Source organism: Amblyomma maculatum, chromosome 3 (genome assembly GCF_055883805.1).
Source record: "Amblyomma maculatum isolate TAMU_Amacu chromosome 3, ASM5588380v1, whole genome shotgun sequence".
NCBI lineage: Eukaryota > Metazoa > Arthropoda > Arachnida > Ixodida > Ixodidae > Amblyomma > Amblyomma maculatum.
The window spans coordinates 155,340,060-155,359,758 of NC_139346.1; the positions used below are offsets into that span (position 1 = coordinate 155,340,060).

General features: G+C 48.0%; 1 protein-coding gene across 1 annotated transcript in view; it reads left to right on the top strand.

Moving 5' to 3' along the window:
• Nucleotides 1-19,003, top strand: part of LOC146196540 (uncharacterized) — a 169,010-nt gene extending 150,007 nt beyond the window's left edge. The window contains exons 6-11 of the mRNA XM_084598285.1: nt 3,050-3,648; nt 4,425-5,811; nt 9,218-9,369; nt 11,474-11,641; nt 14,165-14,256; nt 15,736-19,003. Coding sequence (XP_084454411.1) covers nt 3,050-3,648; nt 4,425-5,811; nt 9,218-9,369; nt 11,474-11,641; nt 14,165-14,256; nt 15,736-16,006 — 2,669 coding nt within the window. The 3' untranslated portion in view covers nt 16,007-19,003. The remainder of the gene's footprint in view (nt 1-3,049; nt 3,649-4,424; nt 5,812-9,217; nt 9,370-11,473; nt 11,642-14,164; nt 14,257-15,735) is intronic.
• Nucleotides 19,004-19,699: the final 696 nt, after the last annotated feature.

Genomic DNA, 19,699 nt, shown 5'->3' on the forward strand with positions numbered 1-19,699 from the left:
CATAGCAGGCAATCTAGTGCACAGAATTACGATTTTTGGGTCACTTTCAATTAAAAAGGATTGTTGCTGCTGACTGCAACAATGGCTATTATGTCGCCACGGTCACTCACAAGACGGCATTGTTCTGCAAATTTACAAATGTAACTAGTGGCGGGGGGAAACACTGCTAATCTCGAACTTGTTACTGTCCCAGAGAGGAGCTGCCAAGATATAGCGTCATGAGGGTCATGATATGACTAGCGGTGTTCCGACTGCAATAGTGAAAAATATTTTTGCAAGCATTTCTCAAATTAAACACGTCGGCCACATAGCCACATAGAAAACTCTTCTTCCTTGGTAAAGCGATTCTTAATATTGCTCCAAAGTTTGGATGTATGTGCCCAAAGGGAGAGTATGAAACCGTTTAATGCGCCTTTAATCGACATGACAGGTCTTTGCTTGTAACGAAGCCAAATACGAGGCTAACCCTTGGATGCGGGCGCTTACCCAGAGATTAAAAGGAGTGGGACGAGGCACATAACTCACTTCTGTCACAGCTTTCCCCATGCTCGTTATGGATTCACCGTAAAAATTGGCGATGGCTTAGCTCAGCTAGGCCAGGATATACCAAGCAAAGGCATGTGTGCCTGACGCTGGGCTGCCTGCTTTTCTCCAATCCAATCTAATCCCATCCAATTCAGTGCAATCTAATCCAGTCAAGTACATTTCATTCAAGTCAAATACAATTAAATCGAATCCTGTCCCATTCAATCCAAACCAATCCCATCGAGTCCAATCCAATCCAGTCCAATGTAATCTAGTCCAATCCAATCTTGTCCGTGGCTGAGTACACGTTCGCCCGAAATTCGCCGCTGACTAGCCTATATTCATCATTAATATCCTCACGCTATAGAAGCCTGAATAAAGATGCGCTACTCACGATCCCGGGCGTGTCATGTATATGTATTCCAGAATTTTCATGTATAGCCTAAGTGAGAGCTCGATGCTGGTGTGACTGTGTATGACAGGTTGCGGGATGCTATGTGGTTAAATCAGGCTTGAAGTACTTCCATGCAATAAAGAGAAAAAAGTTCCCGGGCTTGGCGCAGTTGATTAAAACGCTGAGTTGCGAATCCGTGGGATAGAGGTTTGATTCCCGGTGGAGACGATTTTTATTTTTATGAGGAGACCGGCCCAGCATAAAATTAGCAGTGGCTTAACTTGGCTATACCATATTAATCTTGATTGCAAGTCCAGATTAGTCTGGTTGTCTAGCTATGTTGTTGCATTAAAGACGAGCCTTTCTTCTTCTTCTGATTGCTTCTTGATTGCCAGATGATGCGGCGAGCGCGCGGCGTCCGCCAGTTGCGGCGGTTGCTAGGCAACGGCTCTGTGCCTCCTCGGAGCGCCGTCACAGCGATATTGCCAATTCGTGGCCCAATGTAGCTTTCACTACAAAATAACGGATTTAGAGAGTCCAGTTTGAACGATTGGGCGTGGTCAGCATAGAGAGTAAGACATGCAGTGCTGCTGTGTCGCATGGTCAGTCACACTCTTTCCCAGCATATTTCGTCACAACTACGGGATGGACGGTAAAAGGTCAGCAATAAAAAAAAAATCGGGCACGTGCATTTATGGGCAAAGTGGCGAGGAGCATCTCGTGACTCGACTGATAGCCGTGCGCGCAGTTTCATTTGCCAACCCCTCATGGCTCATTCAGTAGTCGTGACATATGCTCCTAGGGTGCACTGGCCTTAATTTTCATGGCTTCGGTGGTGACAGCCCGGCTTCCCTGCTGTCCGTGTCGGATATTTCATGCATGGTTTCCGCCATATGGAATTGGATTACCGCTTACTACTCAACAAAGGTGAATACCCTCAAGCAAGGCCATCTGACGAATTGCGTCGACTTAATGTCATGACGATGAAGTATACCGCTGTGAACCTGCTGAGATCTTCTAGCAGGTACCTGGCAGGTGCAAGGCTTTCGGCCACAGTGTCATCATAGTGGGATGATACTATTAGTTGGTAAAAGCTTGAAAGGCATTTGCCGTTAAGTTCCTCGGTGGTGTCATACAACCGCTTATAAACATGCAAACGAAGCAACCAATACTGCTTAACAATTTTCTTTGATTAAATCTGGATTAAGTCAAAACTCGATTTAACGAAACCCGATTTAACGAAAATCTCGATTTAACGAAGGTATCCTAATTCCCCCTCAGACGCCCATAGGGTTCAATGCTTTGACTAACCCGAAATAACGAAACCGATTCCGTGATCTGTCCCGATTTAACGAACCTTTTTTCGAGAAGTAAAGGTGAAAAAGTGTTAATTTTTGGTCTATTTTGTAGACAGCACCCCAAAATTTACAAAGTTCACCGACTTTGGCAGAAAATAAATTTGTAGTCCCCTCGGGCCTTTCTTGTCGAGTAAGAATTTTTGTTGTTTCTTTTCATACGCGCTAGCGGCGCCGGTCGTGGTGTTGGCGCTACCCACTCGAAAGTAGCGCGGGGGGTCATGACGATGACCATACGGACCCCCAAAGATTGCGCTAGTTGTATGATTACCAACTTTGGCGCCAATTTGTCATTAGCTGTGTGGCTTGCCGTCCCGTCGGCGGTATTTAGGGAAGATTGTTGCGCCGCTAGCCGAACCGTCCTTTGGGTCGGTGCTACCGGCGTGAATTCGTCACGCGCAAGTGCGACGAAAAGTGAAAATGGTACGTGCTAACCGATACGACCGCGATAAGCTGGTACGGTTTATGCGGATGCAAAATGCATTATGTTCAATGGGTGCTCAGTCGCGGACTTGACTTTAACACTTTTAAAACTAAAGTACTGTTTAAGCGGGTACGTTTTAACGAGGTTTTACTGTAATCGAATGTACTGAATTATGTGCCCAAGAAATGCCTCATTCAATTTAACGAAGTTCTCGATTTAACGAAATAATTCACGGCTCCCCTCAACTTCGTTAAATCGAGTTTACATACTTCTGGATATACATAATTAGCTAAATACGCGCTTGCATCTGAGACCTCACTGTATTTTTATTTTTCCATGCCTTTTTCGCAGTCACTGCTGAAGTGCACGACAACTCTGGCAGCCCAGAAAGCTTTGGCAGCGCAAAGACTGAGGAAGTAAAGGGCGCCGGCGGCGGAAGCTCCTCAGACTCGAGCGCGAGCACGGACGAAGGCATCTGTCAGGACGACGCCACACTCGAGGAAGACGATAAGCGCGACTCGGACACCGCGTCTCTGACGCCGCAGAGCGCGAGGCGCAAGGCGCCCTCGCCCGACGCGGCCTCTTGCGCCTCCTCTGTAGCCGGAGGTCCCGAGGACCCCGAAGAGGACGAAGACATGGACGGCGCAGGGAGGACCACCATCTTCCATAGCTCGCAGCTGAAGTGCAAGTCTCCGCCGCCACTGGCGGTGACTCAGCCAGCGGCATCTCAGCCGCACCAGTCACAGCAGCAGCAGCAGATGCAACAGCAGCAGCAGCAACAGCAACAGCAGCAACAGCAGCACCAGCAGCAACAGCAACAGCAACAACAACAACAGCAGCCGGCCCAAAACAACAGACTCCCGTCTGCAGCCATGCTGAAGCCAGTCTCCAAATCTTCACTTCGGACGTCACTGTCTTCAAACGGCAACAGCAACGGCGAAACACCCCAGGTAAGATGGGCAGTCCATCTCTATTCGCCAACTCATCAACATTATGCGGCGATGGCGGAGTGGTGTTAAGAGATCTTTCATGCGGGAGTAACTTTGCAATTATCATATGAGTAATTGCTCCACCTTGGTAATATAGTCATCATGATATAAGCTAAAGGTGTTCCTATCGCTGCCTCAGAAGCCAAGTGTCCTCTGAGAATTTCTAATGCGTATAGCAAGGCTACAGCAAAACTATAACCGTGCCTCTTATTACAGGCACTCCGCGATGTCAATGCATGCGTCTGCAGATGGATGCCGACGTTTTATATAACATATGACTGTGGGGGGAATCTTCCAAATTACACATCGAAACTTAAGTTGAGTGCAGTCATTTGTAAGCATACAATGTGATCAGAAAGAACGCAAATTTTGTAAAAAGACAAGACCATTTGAAATGCTAGCATTTGAGCATTGAACACTAGCAGGCTATCATGAGCCACGTGTGATAGCTGAATGCACCAGTTAGCTATACTCAATTGCTCTTTACTCATGACATTTTACTGCTCGAACGGATTCATTCTGCTTCTGTGGCCCACCTACCCACTTGCTGGCTCTTTTCTTTTAGACGGTACAGATTTTCTTTACGTACAATTGCGCATAGATATAGTGTGTCTATTCCGCTTATTCTAAAGTAAACGTAGATAGTGTTCTTCCAACTCAAATATCAGTTTGAAGAGGTACTGTATACTATGCTTATTTGAACTCCATCATCGCATCAAGCGTTCTGTTTCTTGTAGTTTCCGTCGCAGGCCATCCTGCGGCCCACCCCAGGATCTGTGCTGCTCCGCGATATGCCGCACGCGTCGCCTCCGCTGCGCAACAAGTGTTCCTCGCTGGCCGACCTTCTGGACTCTGACCAGAACCACCAGCAGCAGAATCAGCAACAGTACCAGCCTCAGCCGTCATCAGGCGCCACTTCATCACCGGGCCAACCACGAGGCCAAGTAAAAAAGCCTTTCGAAAACGGCATGAAGAAAGCCTCATCCACTCTATCGTTAATCACGCCGCCTCTCCAGCTTGCTTCCGCGCCGACGCCAGCTGTTTCGGCCAGTGTCAGTAATGCTTCCGTCGCTGAACACAGCAGTAGCAGTAGTAGCAGCAGCGACTCGGACTACGAGACCATCTGCACTGTGTCCACGTACAAAGAGGACAAGGTGGTCAAGGAGCTCAGGCCGGTGTCTCAAGCGGCAGCAGACTCTACTTCCACGTCTTCTACGACCTCTACAACGCCCTCACCCCCTCCACCTCCACCACCCATGTGCAGCGCCGTGTCCACACCGCCGCCTCCGCCACCGCTGCCCAAGAGCTTCGACATCCGGTCCACGGAGAGTACGCTAAGGCGACCATTGTCAAGCGCCCTCAGTACCAGCATCAGTGGTGAGCTCTGCCGCTCGGAGACGTCATCGAACGCGGACACAGATGATTCCGCATCTTCGGCAGGCACGGCGCACAGCGAAGAGAGGACACTACCAAGGCTATTCGAGAGGCCCATATCCTTCATCCCGCCGCAGTTCATGCAGCCTCCAGACTCGGACACGAACCTCAAACCGTCCGAGTACCTGAAGACTGTCTCCAACAAACCCAAGTCGCTCATGTTGAACAAGGAATTCAAGGTTGAAAATACAGTCATGAAAAAACACCTGGGAAGAGTTATCGACAGTCCTTGCGCGTCCCCTAATCAGGGAACCATCAGTCCACATTCCTTGACGCTGCCTTCGAACGGCAGTGTTGGCAACCTTGCTAAAGCGCTCAATGGACTCAACGGCATAGGCAGCGGACAGCACAATGGCGTAAATGGACACAGCGCCGGATACAACGGGCTCAACGGACTTAACGGCCTAAACGGAACGAAAGTGGGCAATGGCAGTGTAAGCGGAGGCAGCGTAAGCAGTGGCAGTGTAAACGGGGACGAGTCACCGACACCGTCACTCTGTGACGAGAAGATTCACAGCAGCAGTTCAGCGGTGAATGGAGACGTCAGCAGCAACTGCAGTACCAACAGCCTGCCACGGTCAATACCTTCGACCCCGTGCTCGCCTCAGCCGAATGGAGGTGCATTCTCCATCACCAAGGAGCAGCTTCAAAACGTCCAGCTTAAAAGGACAGACAAGCCCAGCACACTAGGTGAGTTAGAGCCTCCTCCATTTGCTTTCTGCGTACAGGTATGTGCACTCTGTGAACTGTGCTTAAATATTCTGCCGTTTAGGATTTCTTGACCGAAGAGTGTTGGGCACACGCGCGCCTCTCGGCAAACGTAAAAGGTTGTAACTTCCCCATTGCTTTTCTACATGTAAAGCTTCTGCGCAATGGCGCCGTAGCATAGCAGACTCGAGCCAACATTTGTGTTTTCTCATTGCATAGCTTGGTCTACAACTGCGCCGCGCTAGCGAATGAATTTTGTGGCAACGTTTTATGTGATGACTATACCGGGTGTCCCAGCTAAATGTAACCAAGATATTAAAAGACGACAGCTCCTGGCCTAGTGGAACCGACCAGGGGTGGGGGGAGAGGGGTAGGGGGTGCTGTAGGGAGTCACGTTGCTTGGTCTGCAGAATGTCTACGTTCCGCAAACAAATAATTACCAAACACTAGATATAGTATTTTAAGTATCGGCTTGAAGAATACAGCGCCCATGCAGAAGTTGTATATCGTCTTAAAACACAACGGACTTCTAGCTAACGTTTACGTAATGTATTTTTATAAACCTTAGACAGGAACTGGCACAATAAAAGCATGAGAAATGATTTGACTCTAACAGCCGATGTGGCATCGTTCGAAAGCGTGAAAATATTCACTGTTCATTGATATATTTAGGAACTTTCCGACCTAATTTTGGTGGTGGGCCTCCCAAACGTCAGGGGCGGGGAATTCATAATTAGGATAAGCAAAGTCGGTTTTGTACGTGGCTGAACTCAGCTCTTGAATTGGGCAAACTAAATCTTGAGGTAGCACCAGTCCATTTCTGGAGTGGACCAAGGAATTGTCGAGAACGCCCTAATTGGGCATAGGCAGAGCTCAAATTCGGCCACGATGATTCCAAAGATATCGGGGGAACCATGCCATATCGTACGCATGCGCTATGTACGATGCCATGCATTACCAGTCACATACCGCAGGACCACTGCCCACTGAGTCCAACTGGAGCCTCGTGTTCTTTCCTGGCCTACGCAAAATTTCGATTCTCGAGGCATCAGCGTCGATGCGAGAATGACGTCTCTTCCGTTTGAAGCATGCATCAAATGTTTAAAAAAGCTCCAGCTGTCAATGAAGTTGAGGTGAAGGTGAATGAAAGCCGAGGGCGAACATCCGGGAACTTATTCTTCTTAATCCGCGCAAGGATTTCCCTTTATCCTGTCACTAAACGGGATTTAACGCAACGAGTTCTCCGCTCCCTCCCCAATGATGATTCCACGGTGTCATACACTGGCGCGTAGCTCACCGCCCGATGCCGGCGGTCGAGGCGGTAGCCGTTCGAAGCGTGTTCGGGCATTTGGAATCGAATCCACCACTGCGTTTGCGGCGTTAGCTCACGGCGTTTCCCTCTTTAGAGACGTTTATTTAGCGCTACCGCTTACCGCTACCGCCTACCGCTACCGCGCGAGCGTAAGCACGCATGCGCAGATCACCTCGACTTCGGCAGATGGCGCCACATTCCTGTCAAATTTCGGCGGACGCCGCACGCGGGGTCCAATCAGCGCGTGCTGTGCTGAAAGTGCGCGGTAGCGCTAGAAGCCGAGGTAAGCGACAACGCTAAACTAAAAGTATCTTTTATCATACGAAAAGTGCTGCTCCTCCTACATTCTTCTCAGACTAGCGTCGCTTCGAGGCCACGTGCGCTTCTGCATCGTTCCGCATTTCAATGCCGTCGCCGTCATACCTGCTTAAACCGCGAGCAATGAAGCCTAATTAAAATAGAGGTAGGAAGCGTTTAGAGGAAAGCGAAGTAACCATTTTATGCTAACATCTACCGTCGATTACAGGAAAGGCAGTAACGTTTATACAACATGTGAGCGAGGGCCGCCTCAGGTGACCCTTCCGCGCGATGCGCCACTCTGTTTGGCCACGCCTGCGTAATGCGCCGCTTCCCGATTTGCTTCAGCTGCACAGCGCCAGAGAGTTGCAGTTAAACACACATATAGTTCTGCAATTCAGCGGCCAGCAATGATGTTCGGGCCACCGCAAGACCGAAACCCAGCCAAGGGCATATTGATTTCATCTTCTTTGTTTTTTCTGGGTCACAGTGTAACTCGCATAGACAATGGCCGAGCGTCTGAGTGAAAGCTGTTGTGCTGGTGCACAAAATTTCTATAGACTGCCGGGCAACTCTCAGCTGGCTTCATTGCGCATTGTAGACTCTCCGTGCTTTTTAAACACTTAGTTACATTTAGCTGGCACACCCGATATGGCAGCATAAATGGCGGGCTGTTCTTTCAAATACGGCGCAGCTCGCTATCTGAATCAATCATTCGATCCCTCATCCTGTGCCCAAGGAAGAGACATCGAATTCCGGCCGCGACGGCCGCTTTTCGATGGAGGCGATAACCAAGGCGCCGTGTGCTGTACGATGTCAGTGCGCGTTAAAGAACCCTGGGTAGTCAAAATTTCCAGAGTCCTCCGCTACGGCGGCTCTCATAGCATAAGTCGCGTTGGGACGTTAAGCCCTACAAACCAAACAAATAATGGTCCTACAAACAAAGGATCAATCACCCTTAGCACCGCTTTCTGTGCCGTCCTGCTCCAGGTTCATTTTTGTGCCACCTTTAAGTATGTGCGGCTGCTGCGTCCACACTTCATTAACGAGCTTCATAAAAGCATCGGTTCCTGACAGATGCTTGAAAGAATGCACACAGTAGCATCTTGTGGTTAGTGCGTCCCCTCTCGCACAGAGAAGTGCACAGGCGCTTGGCACGATCGCAACAGTGCTTATCGATATCTCTGAAACGTATCGCGATGACGTGTTCTTGCTGCTTAGATGACCAAAGATCGCCGAAGAATGAGGTTCATATTTAAAACCAAGACCAACTCGGTCATCTACGCGCACAGTGGAGACCAAGCTCACATTGATTGTGTTATCGGGAAAAAAGTCAGCCTCTTTAGCCACGCGCAGTCGGTGTCTGCACTCCCCGGGCCAACTGTAACTTTGAGACGGTAGTTAAAAAAAAAGTAAAAGAACTTTTAAAGTTCAGAGCTCGTGCATTTTCTTTCTGATAATTCTTTGCTTCTCTTCGCGCTGCATACTTCGGTTATGCGGCGTCGACGTGACCAATCGGACACAACGACGTTCTAAACAATCAAAACGTGTCGACGGGCTTCTGCTATGCCCTTCAGGTTGTTTGGACGCTCTCACGTGTTGTGTCACTCTTGTTGTCGCCGACACAAAAAAGATACATAAAAAGGTGAAAGGCCGAATGCGCATGCGTATTCGTGCTCTGTCTACGCGCGCACACATTCTCGCGGAACACGATTGTTCTGTCGTTTGCGTGCCGTGTTTGGGGCATGATGGACAGCGCTTGGCGTGCCTTCCTCGCAGAGCGGTGCGTGCTGCTCCAGAAGAGTCCCTGCAGCACATTGGCCGAGCAGAAGAGCACTATCATCGAGGAGCTGAAGCAGTCCATCGGCACACAAGGAGTCCATGGCGTGCGCAAGCTCAAAGAGGAGCGACAGAGGCTCGAAGAAGAAAAGGTACGCGGACGCAATGCTGTGACATACCACGTGGTCGATGGTATGTGCAGGGGCAGGGTGCTGGTTAGATCCATGGGTTGTGTAAATGGAACCTCTCCGCCCACAATCCCACTACGTCTTTCTGAAAGCCAACACACAGTTTGGTTTCTACCTCCAGCTTTTTGGCTAAGAAATGGCTCATGTCAGCCCTCTTACGAAAACGTTTTGCGCCTACTCTGCTGCCTGCTCCTACGAGATCTCTTGTCCCGCTGCATGGGACATCTGAGACGGGCACATTGTAAATGATGCGCAGCTTGTAATTATGCCGATGGTTGTAGGATTCCGGTAAGGTGGTTCATGGCTATGGCGTTCTGACATATTCATGCCTAGATACTAACTCGCAGATTCGCATACTGTGGCAGCGGAATGCAAAAAGCGCTCCTGTACATTTCTTTTAATCGAATGGATTGCGGCAAGGATTCAGTAAATCTGATTAAACCATCAACTAAATATGATTCGCCTTCCAGAAAAAAAAAATCATTTACAAGCCGGAAGAGACGGCCAGATATTCCGCTGCAGTTAGGATTCGTACTCAAATAAAACCAGCGTGAAAAAAAAAAAGGGGGGGGGGGGGAATCTTTGACTGCAGCTATAGGCTTTAGGTTTATCTTGCCCGTTGCTAAGGTGGTGAGAGTACAAGTAACTTACTGACGCAAAACGCTACTGACCTTTAATATCTGTCTCGTCAAACCACGCAAACATCTGCAAAATATTGCTGAGATGCAGCGCTTTCACACGCGTGTGCTCTCTTCTCTGTCATTTTCCACCGCTCATGTCCTGCAATTTTTTTTTAATCCGATACCGAAATCGTTCCTATCTTACGCCATGAGAAGAATCCGAATTTCTTTGCGGGCATAGTGCCATCCTGTTCCTTTGTAGAAAACGGCTCACCGGCTGCATTGATCTGTCACGTTCAAGGTACCAATTCGTCTTTTATAACAGAACAGTTAACGTCCATGCAGCCCCGCTCCTGTGGCGCAGTGGTTAGAGGGCTCGACTGCTAGCTTTGCCCAAGAATGCAAATGGAATACCGCCAGCGGCGGCCGATTTTCGATGGAGGCGAAAAACAAGGAGCCTGTGTGCTGTGCGATGTCAGTGCTCGTTAAAGAACCCTAGGTGGTCAAAGTTTCCGGAGCCCTTCACTACGGCGTCCATCATAGCCTGAATCGCTTTGGGCGTTAAGCTCAGGAAAGTAAAGTAAAGAAAATTACAGTCCATGCGTAAGTGTTCTTATTCGCTTGCGGCACACACCGTGGGAATCTGAAGAACGAAAGAGAATTGAGACGGGAGAATTGCTAACACTTGCGTTCGCCACTAGGCTGATCACACAGCTTACTGAGACTACGGACATCAGGATATCCTGAGGTCGTGACAAGAGTGCTTTGGCCAGAACATACGCTTGCGGTACAGTAAAAAAAAAAATACAGCCTGCAGCGTCTGAGAACCGAATCTTCTCCATTTTTAAATGCCATAAATGTTATAGCCGCAGAGCTGAAACGCTACCCACGAAGTGAATGCTGACTGGCCTAGTCAGTCCGCGCACAGTCTGACATTCTGATGCTTAATGTCATCAAGAGGCTATCTACTAAGCAATGGCCTCTCATTGAAGTTAACCTATGCTATTGTGTCAGTTTCAGGCAGTGGCTGAACGGCGCATGCGCTGTACATAGGGCGACAATGTTGTGAAAGGGTTTCCGCGCCTATATGTCATCCAACGCCAAGCTATCGACCTCATGGTTCATGTGTGTGCTGCCTAAAGGCTTACACGAATTAATAGCGGATATCTTTTTTGTACCTTCGTGTGATAACTGGCTGCGAACGAAACGCTAGTCTTGTCTTTTGAGGAGGAGGAGAAAAGGAGGAAAGGCGGGGAAGTTAACCGGCAACAGAAGCTAGTTTGCTATCTTGCATTTTCATCTTTTGAAAATCATCCACCCGCGAGGGGCTAAGAATAGTGTAAGGAGTGAATAGTACCGCGCAGGTTAATGCTGGTCCGTAGGCGAAGGCATCAAGGCATGCACTCTAGCTTCGTACTTAACCAGGAGCACCCTTTTCCCGGTCGCAGGAGAAGAAGAAAGCTGAGGAGCTTCTGCAGCAAATCAAGGCGACCAACTTCGTGGACACGATCCCCGAGAAGGACAACAATGGATGCGTCATCCCTGCCTGGAAGCGCCAGATGCTGGCTAAGAAGGCCGCCGAGAAGGCTCGCAAGGAGGCCGAGGAGGCCCTGCAGGTGGGATGCGCACATTTTTGCCAAGGCACCTTTTCTTCCTTTCTTTTACTTTTTGCGACAATAACTGTCCATAAAACTTTCTCCACGATGAGTGTAGCAATGCTTCATTGCCGAAAACTTCCGAGTTCACTTGCTGGCCAACATAAATGACAGTCTACTTGACTTCGCCAACCGACATAGTGCTGTGTGAAAGCGTCCAAATCTCGACTGTCCACACACATTTAAGGACCTTCCAACCTAGAATTGGGGGTGGACTAAGTTCATTAGTCACACTGTCTCTCATCTTTAACGCATTTTAAGAAACTAAAGGGATAACGGTGTGTTTGGACCCATTGCGCACAAACGGACGCTCAACGAAGACATGAGATGCACAGCGAGAGAGGGCAACGTAAAACGTGCAGCTTGATCGGATGCGGCGATATCTAAGATGTCGTGTATCCGCTTATCTCGAGAAATTTCTGGTTTCTAGTCTGCTTCTCTCCAACTCGTTCTTAGGGCGTTAGCTTTATAACCTGCTGCCATTCACGAAGGTGATCTGACGCCTGCAGTTGACGTCAGGTGCGGCGCTCGCGTCTTCTTCTACTACTTTCTCTTCTTCCTTTTCTTCTTCTTCACACATATGACAAACTTTATTCGTACCGGTAGATATAACTACAAATACTCAACATTGCCAGACACAATACACCATAAAGCCTTCTTGTCCCCTGCCTACTCTTTCCCTGCACCGCCACCGCTGCTCATCTGGCTCGCCTCCTGGGTCCTCGCCCTCCAAAATGCCCTTGACACCTTCGTGTCCTTTAGACTCGGCTGCGGTGTCCTTGAATTTCGTCGACAGCGAGGAGGAGTTGCGTGCTGGAACCACTGCTTCGGCTGCGCTTCCTTAACGTACGCAGACAGCCTTGGAGGAGTTAAACCGCAGCAAACCGTGTCTGACCATACTTAATCGAGCTTCAGTTCTGTACACCATAGGTCTCAGCCGGGCTGAGCCCGAGTCGTTTCTTCTTTTTTTTTTTTTTGAGCTCATCAGAGTCTGTCTTTGTGGTTTCACTCTAAAATGTTATCCACTTTCGCATGCTGCAATGAAAATTCATAGGACATGCCCTGCGTGGTCATGCTCAACTTCTGACAACGTGACTGGTACAGCTCTCGTTCTTATCGGCCTTTAATAGTGCAATCCGTGGTCGCCAAAGGCGAATTTTCTGCGCGGCACATCGCCGCGTGGCTCCATAGCACAAGTTTTGAACTACTGAAGATGGGTTGACAACAGTATCTCTTTGGCATAATGTTGTGATTGACTACGTTCCTCTTAGAATTTGTCCCTTGTCAGTTGCGAAGGAGACGTTAAAAAGGCACAAAGCTAGGGCGCTTAGTATCCCGCTTTAACAGGCTTGAAAATGTAATTAAATTTCGACGCAAACAATTACCGTATTTTCAAGGCTATACATAAAGTGCTTAAGAAGTGAAATTCCGCGCGGTGTGCAGACTGTGCATAAGAGTATTTGCAAGAACCAACAAATCCAGGCGTGATCCGACTACGTCCGCGACATTTCAGCATGCTAAATTATATAGCAAAATCACTAGTACGGTGCAATTAACTTCGATATGCAAGCGAGCACAGCTAGTGGTGGCTGCCTTTTCAGTACTTTTATTTGTGATGGAATGCTGAAAGTTTCCACGAATAACGCTAGGCTCTGCAACCCATAACGCCTCGTACTATGCCTGTCGAAGAAACATAGAGGACGTTCGCAGTGGCGTCATGGAAGCCGGGTTATATACTGGTGAAACAGGGGTGTCCGTTTGCTGAATTCAACACGCTTGACTAGTTTCAAGCCGAGAGTTCTAGGGAAAGGGGTTTGATGGGTTTTTTAATGTATTTTGTACGTATAAAAAGAGATTTATTTTTTGACAAGAAAATGTTTGTTTGCTAATTTCTGACAACCTAAAGACTCTATTGGCAGGTGAAATTTCTCCCTGCTGACGACCAGGTTTAAAGCAAACGTATTTTAACCGAAATTCATTGCACAGATACTAACTATGTACCGGAAAACAAAGTATATCTTGATAAATAGAGCCACCGTGTTTATATTTAATAATTATGTCGTGATGTTACAACAGATTTAGTTGATTCGAAATATTGTTCAGAATAATGCGAGTCCACTCTGACGAGGCTCCATGGCATAAAAGTGATGTGGAACAATAAATACTTCAAGAAAATGCTCAAGCAAAGGCAAAGCGGTTCACCTCGACTTGCCGAATCAGTTGTTCAAATACGATCTAATCAATATGATGCATGTGAAAGGCGGACGAAAACAACTTACAGTACGTTAACTCGAACTTACAATATGTTGACCAACAAGCCCAAGGTGGCATTCTGTCGAGCTTTCAAATTTGCGCATGTCCTGAAAACATTGTGCTTAAGCTGAGCAAGACGCTAAGAACAAGTGAGTTTCGTGATTTGATGGCATCCATGATCAGCGAAAATGTATTTTACATTTGCATTTTTTTCCGCCTGCTATCTGATAGAGAGAAGCTGAAGCCAAGAAGTGGACCTCCGTGCCTGTCTGGAAACGGCAGCTTCTCATGAAGAACGGTGACGCCACTTTACCGGGACACAGGTATGTGTGACCTCGAGAACGATTTGTGCACAATACATACATTAAAAACTTATTATTCGTTTTTCTTTCCTGTTGGAAATGATTGTGCCCCTTAGATCAGCTTCCTCAAAAAATGCTCAAGGTGCAGCGCCATGCATGCCGCATGTTGCACCCGCATGCATTAATATTACCGGCAAAGTTTTTTTTTTTTTTGCGCCGATATAAGGTCGTGTAGATAACATTGTTTTCTCGTGAAAGGTAAACGTCCTTCCTGTTTTTCAAGGTAGAAGGCGCCCAGCCGGTAGTTTTATGGTAGCTTCGATATATATCGAACGTGCTGATTCTATCATTATTTCGATCGCTTTCCGCTCGTGGAGACTATCAGCTGCGGCCTTGGGCAGTTCTAGAATTATTGCACAATCTGATGAGGCGAGAATGGGATACGTACTTGAGGGTGGGCTTTGATTTCTTGCGCTAATTTCCCCAGCCACATCGCTCTCGTAAGGTGAAGCCATCCTAACCAACTAAGTGTGAGCAGCGTCTGGCGTTCTTCGATCGATTTGCTGACAACAGCATGCGGAAATCAGCTGGGCCTTTTAATTATTTACTATTCTGTTTGTACAGTGCACAGGTAGCAGGGCTAGACATAAATTAACAGGCAGTTCCGAAGCTCTGTCCGCTGCTCCGATGTGAAGCAGGTTAGGCCCAACAACACCTAGTGAGCGGTGGACTGTGCTAAAGACACGTTATAGTACAAGGGTAATGATAATGACGCGTCATGTGCGGGCAACTGGAAAGAACGCGTCCGCTGTGCCCGGTGGACGTAGAGTATGTTGAGCTGGGTACAGCTGGTATATGCCATATAGATCTTCGCGTTTTACCTGGCTGCCCAGGATACCTTGAAATCCGCTGTAATGTGATGGGCAGCAATCTATTTGTGGTGGATGGGGCTGGTTCCTCTACTGATTCCGATGCTGAACGTCTTTCTCAGCTAAACTAGAGCAAAACGGGCTAGCTTCCCTAAATAAACCTTACGTTGTTTGCGAGTAGGCTACGGATGGGCATATGTACTGCCTTGTTTATAAAAATGAGATTATCACAACGCTGTTATAGTTCGATGTATCGGGGTTGGACTGTAGCGCATTTTGAATACGGCTCGTTATATAAGGGTGTAGAAAGCACTTTAGACACGACCTGAGCAGTGACATGATTGAGCAATTAGTTAGCAGAAAGAAATAATCTCGAATTCGTTTTCGCCGAAATAATTAAATTCTCGAGTGCAGAAAAGGCAGCATGTGGTCTTCGTTTCAGCTTTTTTGCCCGGAGATTTTACAAGCAAGCAGATCAGTTTATGCAAGTCTTGTGGTGGGGAAAGTACCAGCTCGGTTAGTTTCTTTTCTTCTGTATGGGGAAAGAAAATAAAAGCACACCGCTGTTCATCCAGTGGGTGCTATGCACATATCACAACAGTTTATTAACCTAATTTTCTCGCTCTCGCAGGACTCTCCAGCCTAAACCTCTGACGGCCACCCTGAGCTGTCCTGCCACGCCTGTGTCCAGCGCTCCATCTTCGACAACGTCCACACCGGCGTCGACGCTGTCCAAACCTGAAAACACTAGCAGCAACGGCAGCGTCAATGGCAACAGCAGTAGCGAGCCACCGTCGCCGGCGACCAATAACGCATCATCCCTGGTCATCGCTGAGGAGGACAAGCCGGTGAACCCATTCCTGCAGCACGGCCTGCGGAAAGTCAACGTGCGCTTGCAGTGAGCATGTCGTACTGCAACTCACCCTCCGGTGTGCACGCATGCGCGGCTGAGGACAGCTGCGTCTTATCCAACTCGCCAGCTTCGAGAGAATGTGTCAAAAATGAAGACGAAGAAGACGAAGAAAGCGTCGTCCCTAGCGACGATCAGAAGACGTGGCTGCGACGAGTGAGCAAATGCCTTGTTGGACAGGAGACTGTTGTGTGCCCGGTCGTTTTTTGTTGCGTTCTTGTTTCGTTTTCTACTCGTTCTTGTCTTGACTCTGTGCGTGAAAGACTGCCGTTCTCGCCGTAGATGCCTTCTCACTGCGCACGCGCAGATGCTCTAAAGCGTTCTTCAGGGGCGCCGCCGGCGGATCATGCGGCGCCGTGGCCTGAGAGGACGAGATGCCCGTGTTGTTGGCCGTCTTTTGTTTTAATTATTATTTCGCGAACTTCTTAACGAAGAGTATTAAATGAAAGGAGTATCACGGAGAGATCATGGCACGCATATACGCGCTTGTTAAGCCTCAAGGAAGTAATCCAAAGTGTTGCTCCTCCATGTGAACAAATGAATTTGATGAATCTTTAGAGCTGCAAAGCAGTTCAGTGCAACCTGACTATGGGTGCGGGGGAATTTTAATGTTGCATTACAACGTGGAATATTTCGAGGATCAACTCTTTGTAAGAGATCCAGTCCGGAAATCCCTTCGTATAATGAGTTAACGAGGCGTGAAGTTCCCGCGTTTCGAGCAGTCTGACGTTGCGCCTAGACGTCGGAGTGTATTAAGGAAGCTATTCCGATTTATGGACTGATCCAGAAGCGTTCCGGTCTGTTGCTGGACACTTTGTAAACACATCGGAACGGGGCGCTGAAAAAAAAAAGACCACAGTTTTCGGTTCAGCCTCGCCTCGTTGGGCACCGTAGAACGGGAGGGCACCCGAGAAGGCTCAATGTTGAAAACGTCCATCACCCTGCGATATGCTTTGAGGCACACCTGGCGTGCCGCACCGGAGGCCGAAGACACTTACAGCCTACTTTCAGCTCACATTCGGCATTCGTGGGTTGCCCCAAATTTTCATGCCACGAGGCAGGAGCTACTACGGAAACGGCTCTTCGTTGGCAGAATCGGTGTGTCTACACTTTTTCAGACGTCCACGCAGGAACCTTGCACGTCAAGTCGTAGAGCGCCAAAAGCTTTGCCTCGCAGTGTTTTCAGATAGTCTTTTCTTGGCTCGGAAGTGAAAAACTTCCTTGCATTTTCGCCTCTGTAAATCGGGTAGTCTTTTTATTCGAGGCCGTTCTTATTTTCGTGCGGCTTAGTCCGCCTCGCTCGCTTCGTCCTCTCTCGAGACTGGCGGGCATTTGAAGGTCACTTGATGGAGACACGTTCTCTGTGGGCGACGTGGATAGTATTTCGACAGTATCTGTCGGCTAAAAGATATATACGATTTTTAATGTAAAGAAAGAAGAGATAATAAAGTTTATCAGCTGTGTAGCTGTATGAATAGGCGGAAATTTCACTCCCTAATCCTAGCATGGACTCTTCTTTTTTTATATATATTTCATCGAAGCAAACTAAACTAACCTCTGTCCTTTACCTATAGTTTTGACTTCGTTTCTGTACATAGTGTTGCACTGACGCTGCGCTTGAGTGGCAAATGGAGTGCCTTATACCTCACTGTATCCTATCCTTAACTTTGCTTTTAGGTTCTGCCCAATATTTAACATTTCTACGCGTCCTTTTTGCTTTCAGGGAATTCTAACACAGTGATTTTAATCAGTTCTTTTATGACAGAGGGCGCCGTCGGAGTTTGGTATTGTGCTGTCGTACCCTTTCAAAATGTCTCTGGGGGCAAAAGAAGATCGCATCATTTTGAGCGGTTTCTTACGAACTTCCATGCCTTACGGCATGTTTTTCCTCTTATCCATGCAACGTCGTGAAATCCACATTATTCGAACGGTAGTTGGTCGCCTTTTCTTTGTGGCTGAGTACGAAAGCTATTCCCTGATGACTTTTCGTATTGTGCATTTGTAGCGCGAAAAAAAAAAATCTTTGGAACAACTTTGTACTTTTTTGCGTGAAGAAAATATGCAATACTTTGCTTACAGGGTAGTATATGAATATGGGCCAAAAATATTAACACAAAAGCCCTGTAAAAACGGCTGTAAACAGCGAATTCATGAGTACATAGTAAAGTGTTTTAAGCAACCTAATTTACCGTAACACCATGAAAATGGTGGTTCATTGTTGAACAGTTTTTCGTGTCACTGAGCAAACGCCGCGAGTCGATGCTCGATGTATAAGGTGTCTCGCTTCCACCATTTTATGCTCTACACTCCAAGCCATGACAGGGCGAAGTAGAACTAACCCCACTTAATCCTCACAGCGAACAGTTAGCTCGCGAGAGGATGTTAGTTTCCTATGGAGGTAATGGTTAGTCCCCGAGGAATTAATGGCTACGGCAACGCAGTCAGTCCCAATGACTATCATTTACACCTGTTTTACTCCCCTTCAGGCTTAGAGCGTAAGATGACACTCTTGTTCTTTCCTCCACTATTGAGCGAGGAAAACGCGAAATGCTAAGGGAAGAAGCGTGTTAAATCCAGGCTACCAGGGACAAGTATTACGGGACGAAGCACTCCCAGACGACGGCGTGCTTTGAGCGCATAAATTCGGGAAGAACGCGCTTTACCTCCAGGTTGCTGACGTCATTACCCGAAGTGGTAATGTTCCCTACGACACGTTCAGACCTCCCTGAGAAGACATGCCGTCGTGGGAGATTAGTTTTTGTTGTTTTTTAGGTGCGTCGCCAAGCACCACGCGCGAATTCTTGAGTCGCAAAATGCGATTGGCGCGACCTCTTTCTTGCGGAGAGAAAGAGTGAAAGCTACGGCAACACGGAGGAGTGCGAGCGTTTCTTTTTCCTCAGTTTCTTTCCGTTCGTTTGTGCGCGTGAGTGCGTGTGCGAATGCCTGCGTGTATGTACATTTTTTTTTTTTTTTTGCAGATGAAAATAAAGCCTCGAGAGAAAAAACCCGCGTGTTCTTGTTTCATTGCAATTAAATTTTTGCTTTGACGTTGTATCTGAATTCTATGTGTCGAATTTCAGAAGAGCCTTATCTGCCATTCCGCGATGACGCAGTGGATAAGGCAGTTCACTACTGTGCACAAGGATGCGGGATCGAGTCCCGGCCTCGGCAGCCGCCTTTCGATGGAGGTGAAAAGACAGGCATCCACGTGCTGTGCGATATCGGTGCACGTTGAAGGATCGCAGGTGGTCGACATTTCCGGAGCCCTCCACTACAGCGTCTCTCATAGCCCGAGTCGCTTTGAGACCTTAGACTCTATAAACCAAACCAAACCTAAAACGTTGTCATTCAGCCTACACTGGTAAACACAGGGATGCAGATCTCCTTTTTTTTTTCAAGGAAATGTTTATAGGAATATTTCATAAAACATTGGCCAATGAGGTCACTTACTAGCTCAGTGAGGTCGCTTGTTAGCTCAGCCTATGGTAAAGCTGCCGAGGGACAGGGGAGGTCTCGGCATTCCTCACCTGGGCATCGCAGCCTCGGCCTTGTACGTATGGTGGACTGCCCAAGTCCTGGTCAAGTGGCCTCAAGTCCTGCTCAAGACTAGTCAAGTGGCACTGAGCTCAGACATGCCTCTCAGTTGAAGCCTGACTTCGTATTTTCTGAGCACTCGGCTCCGCCT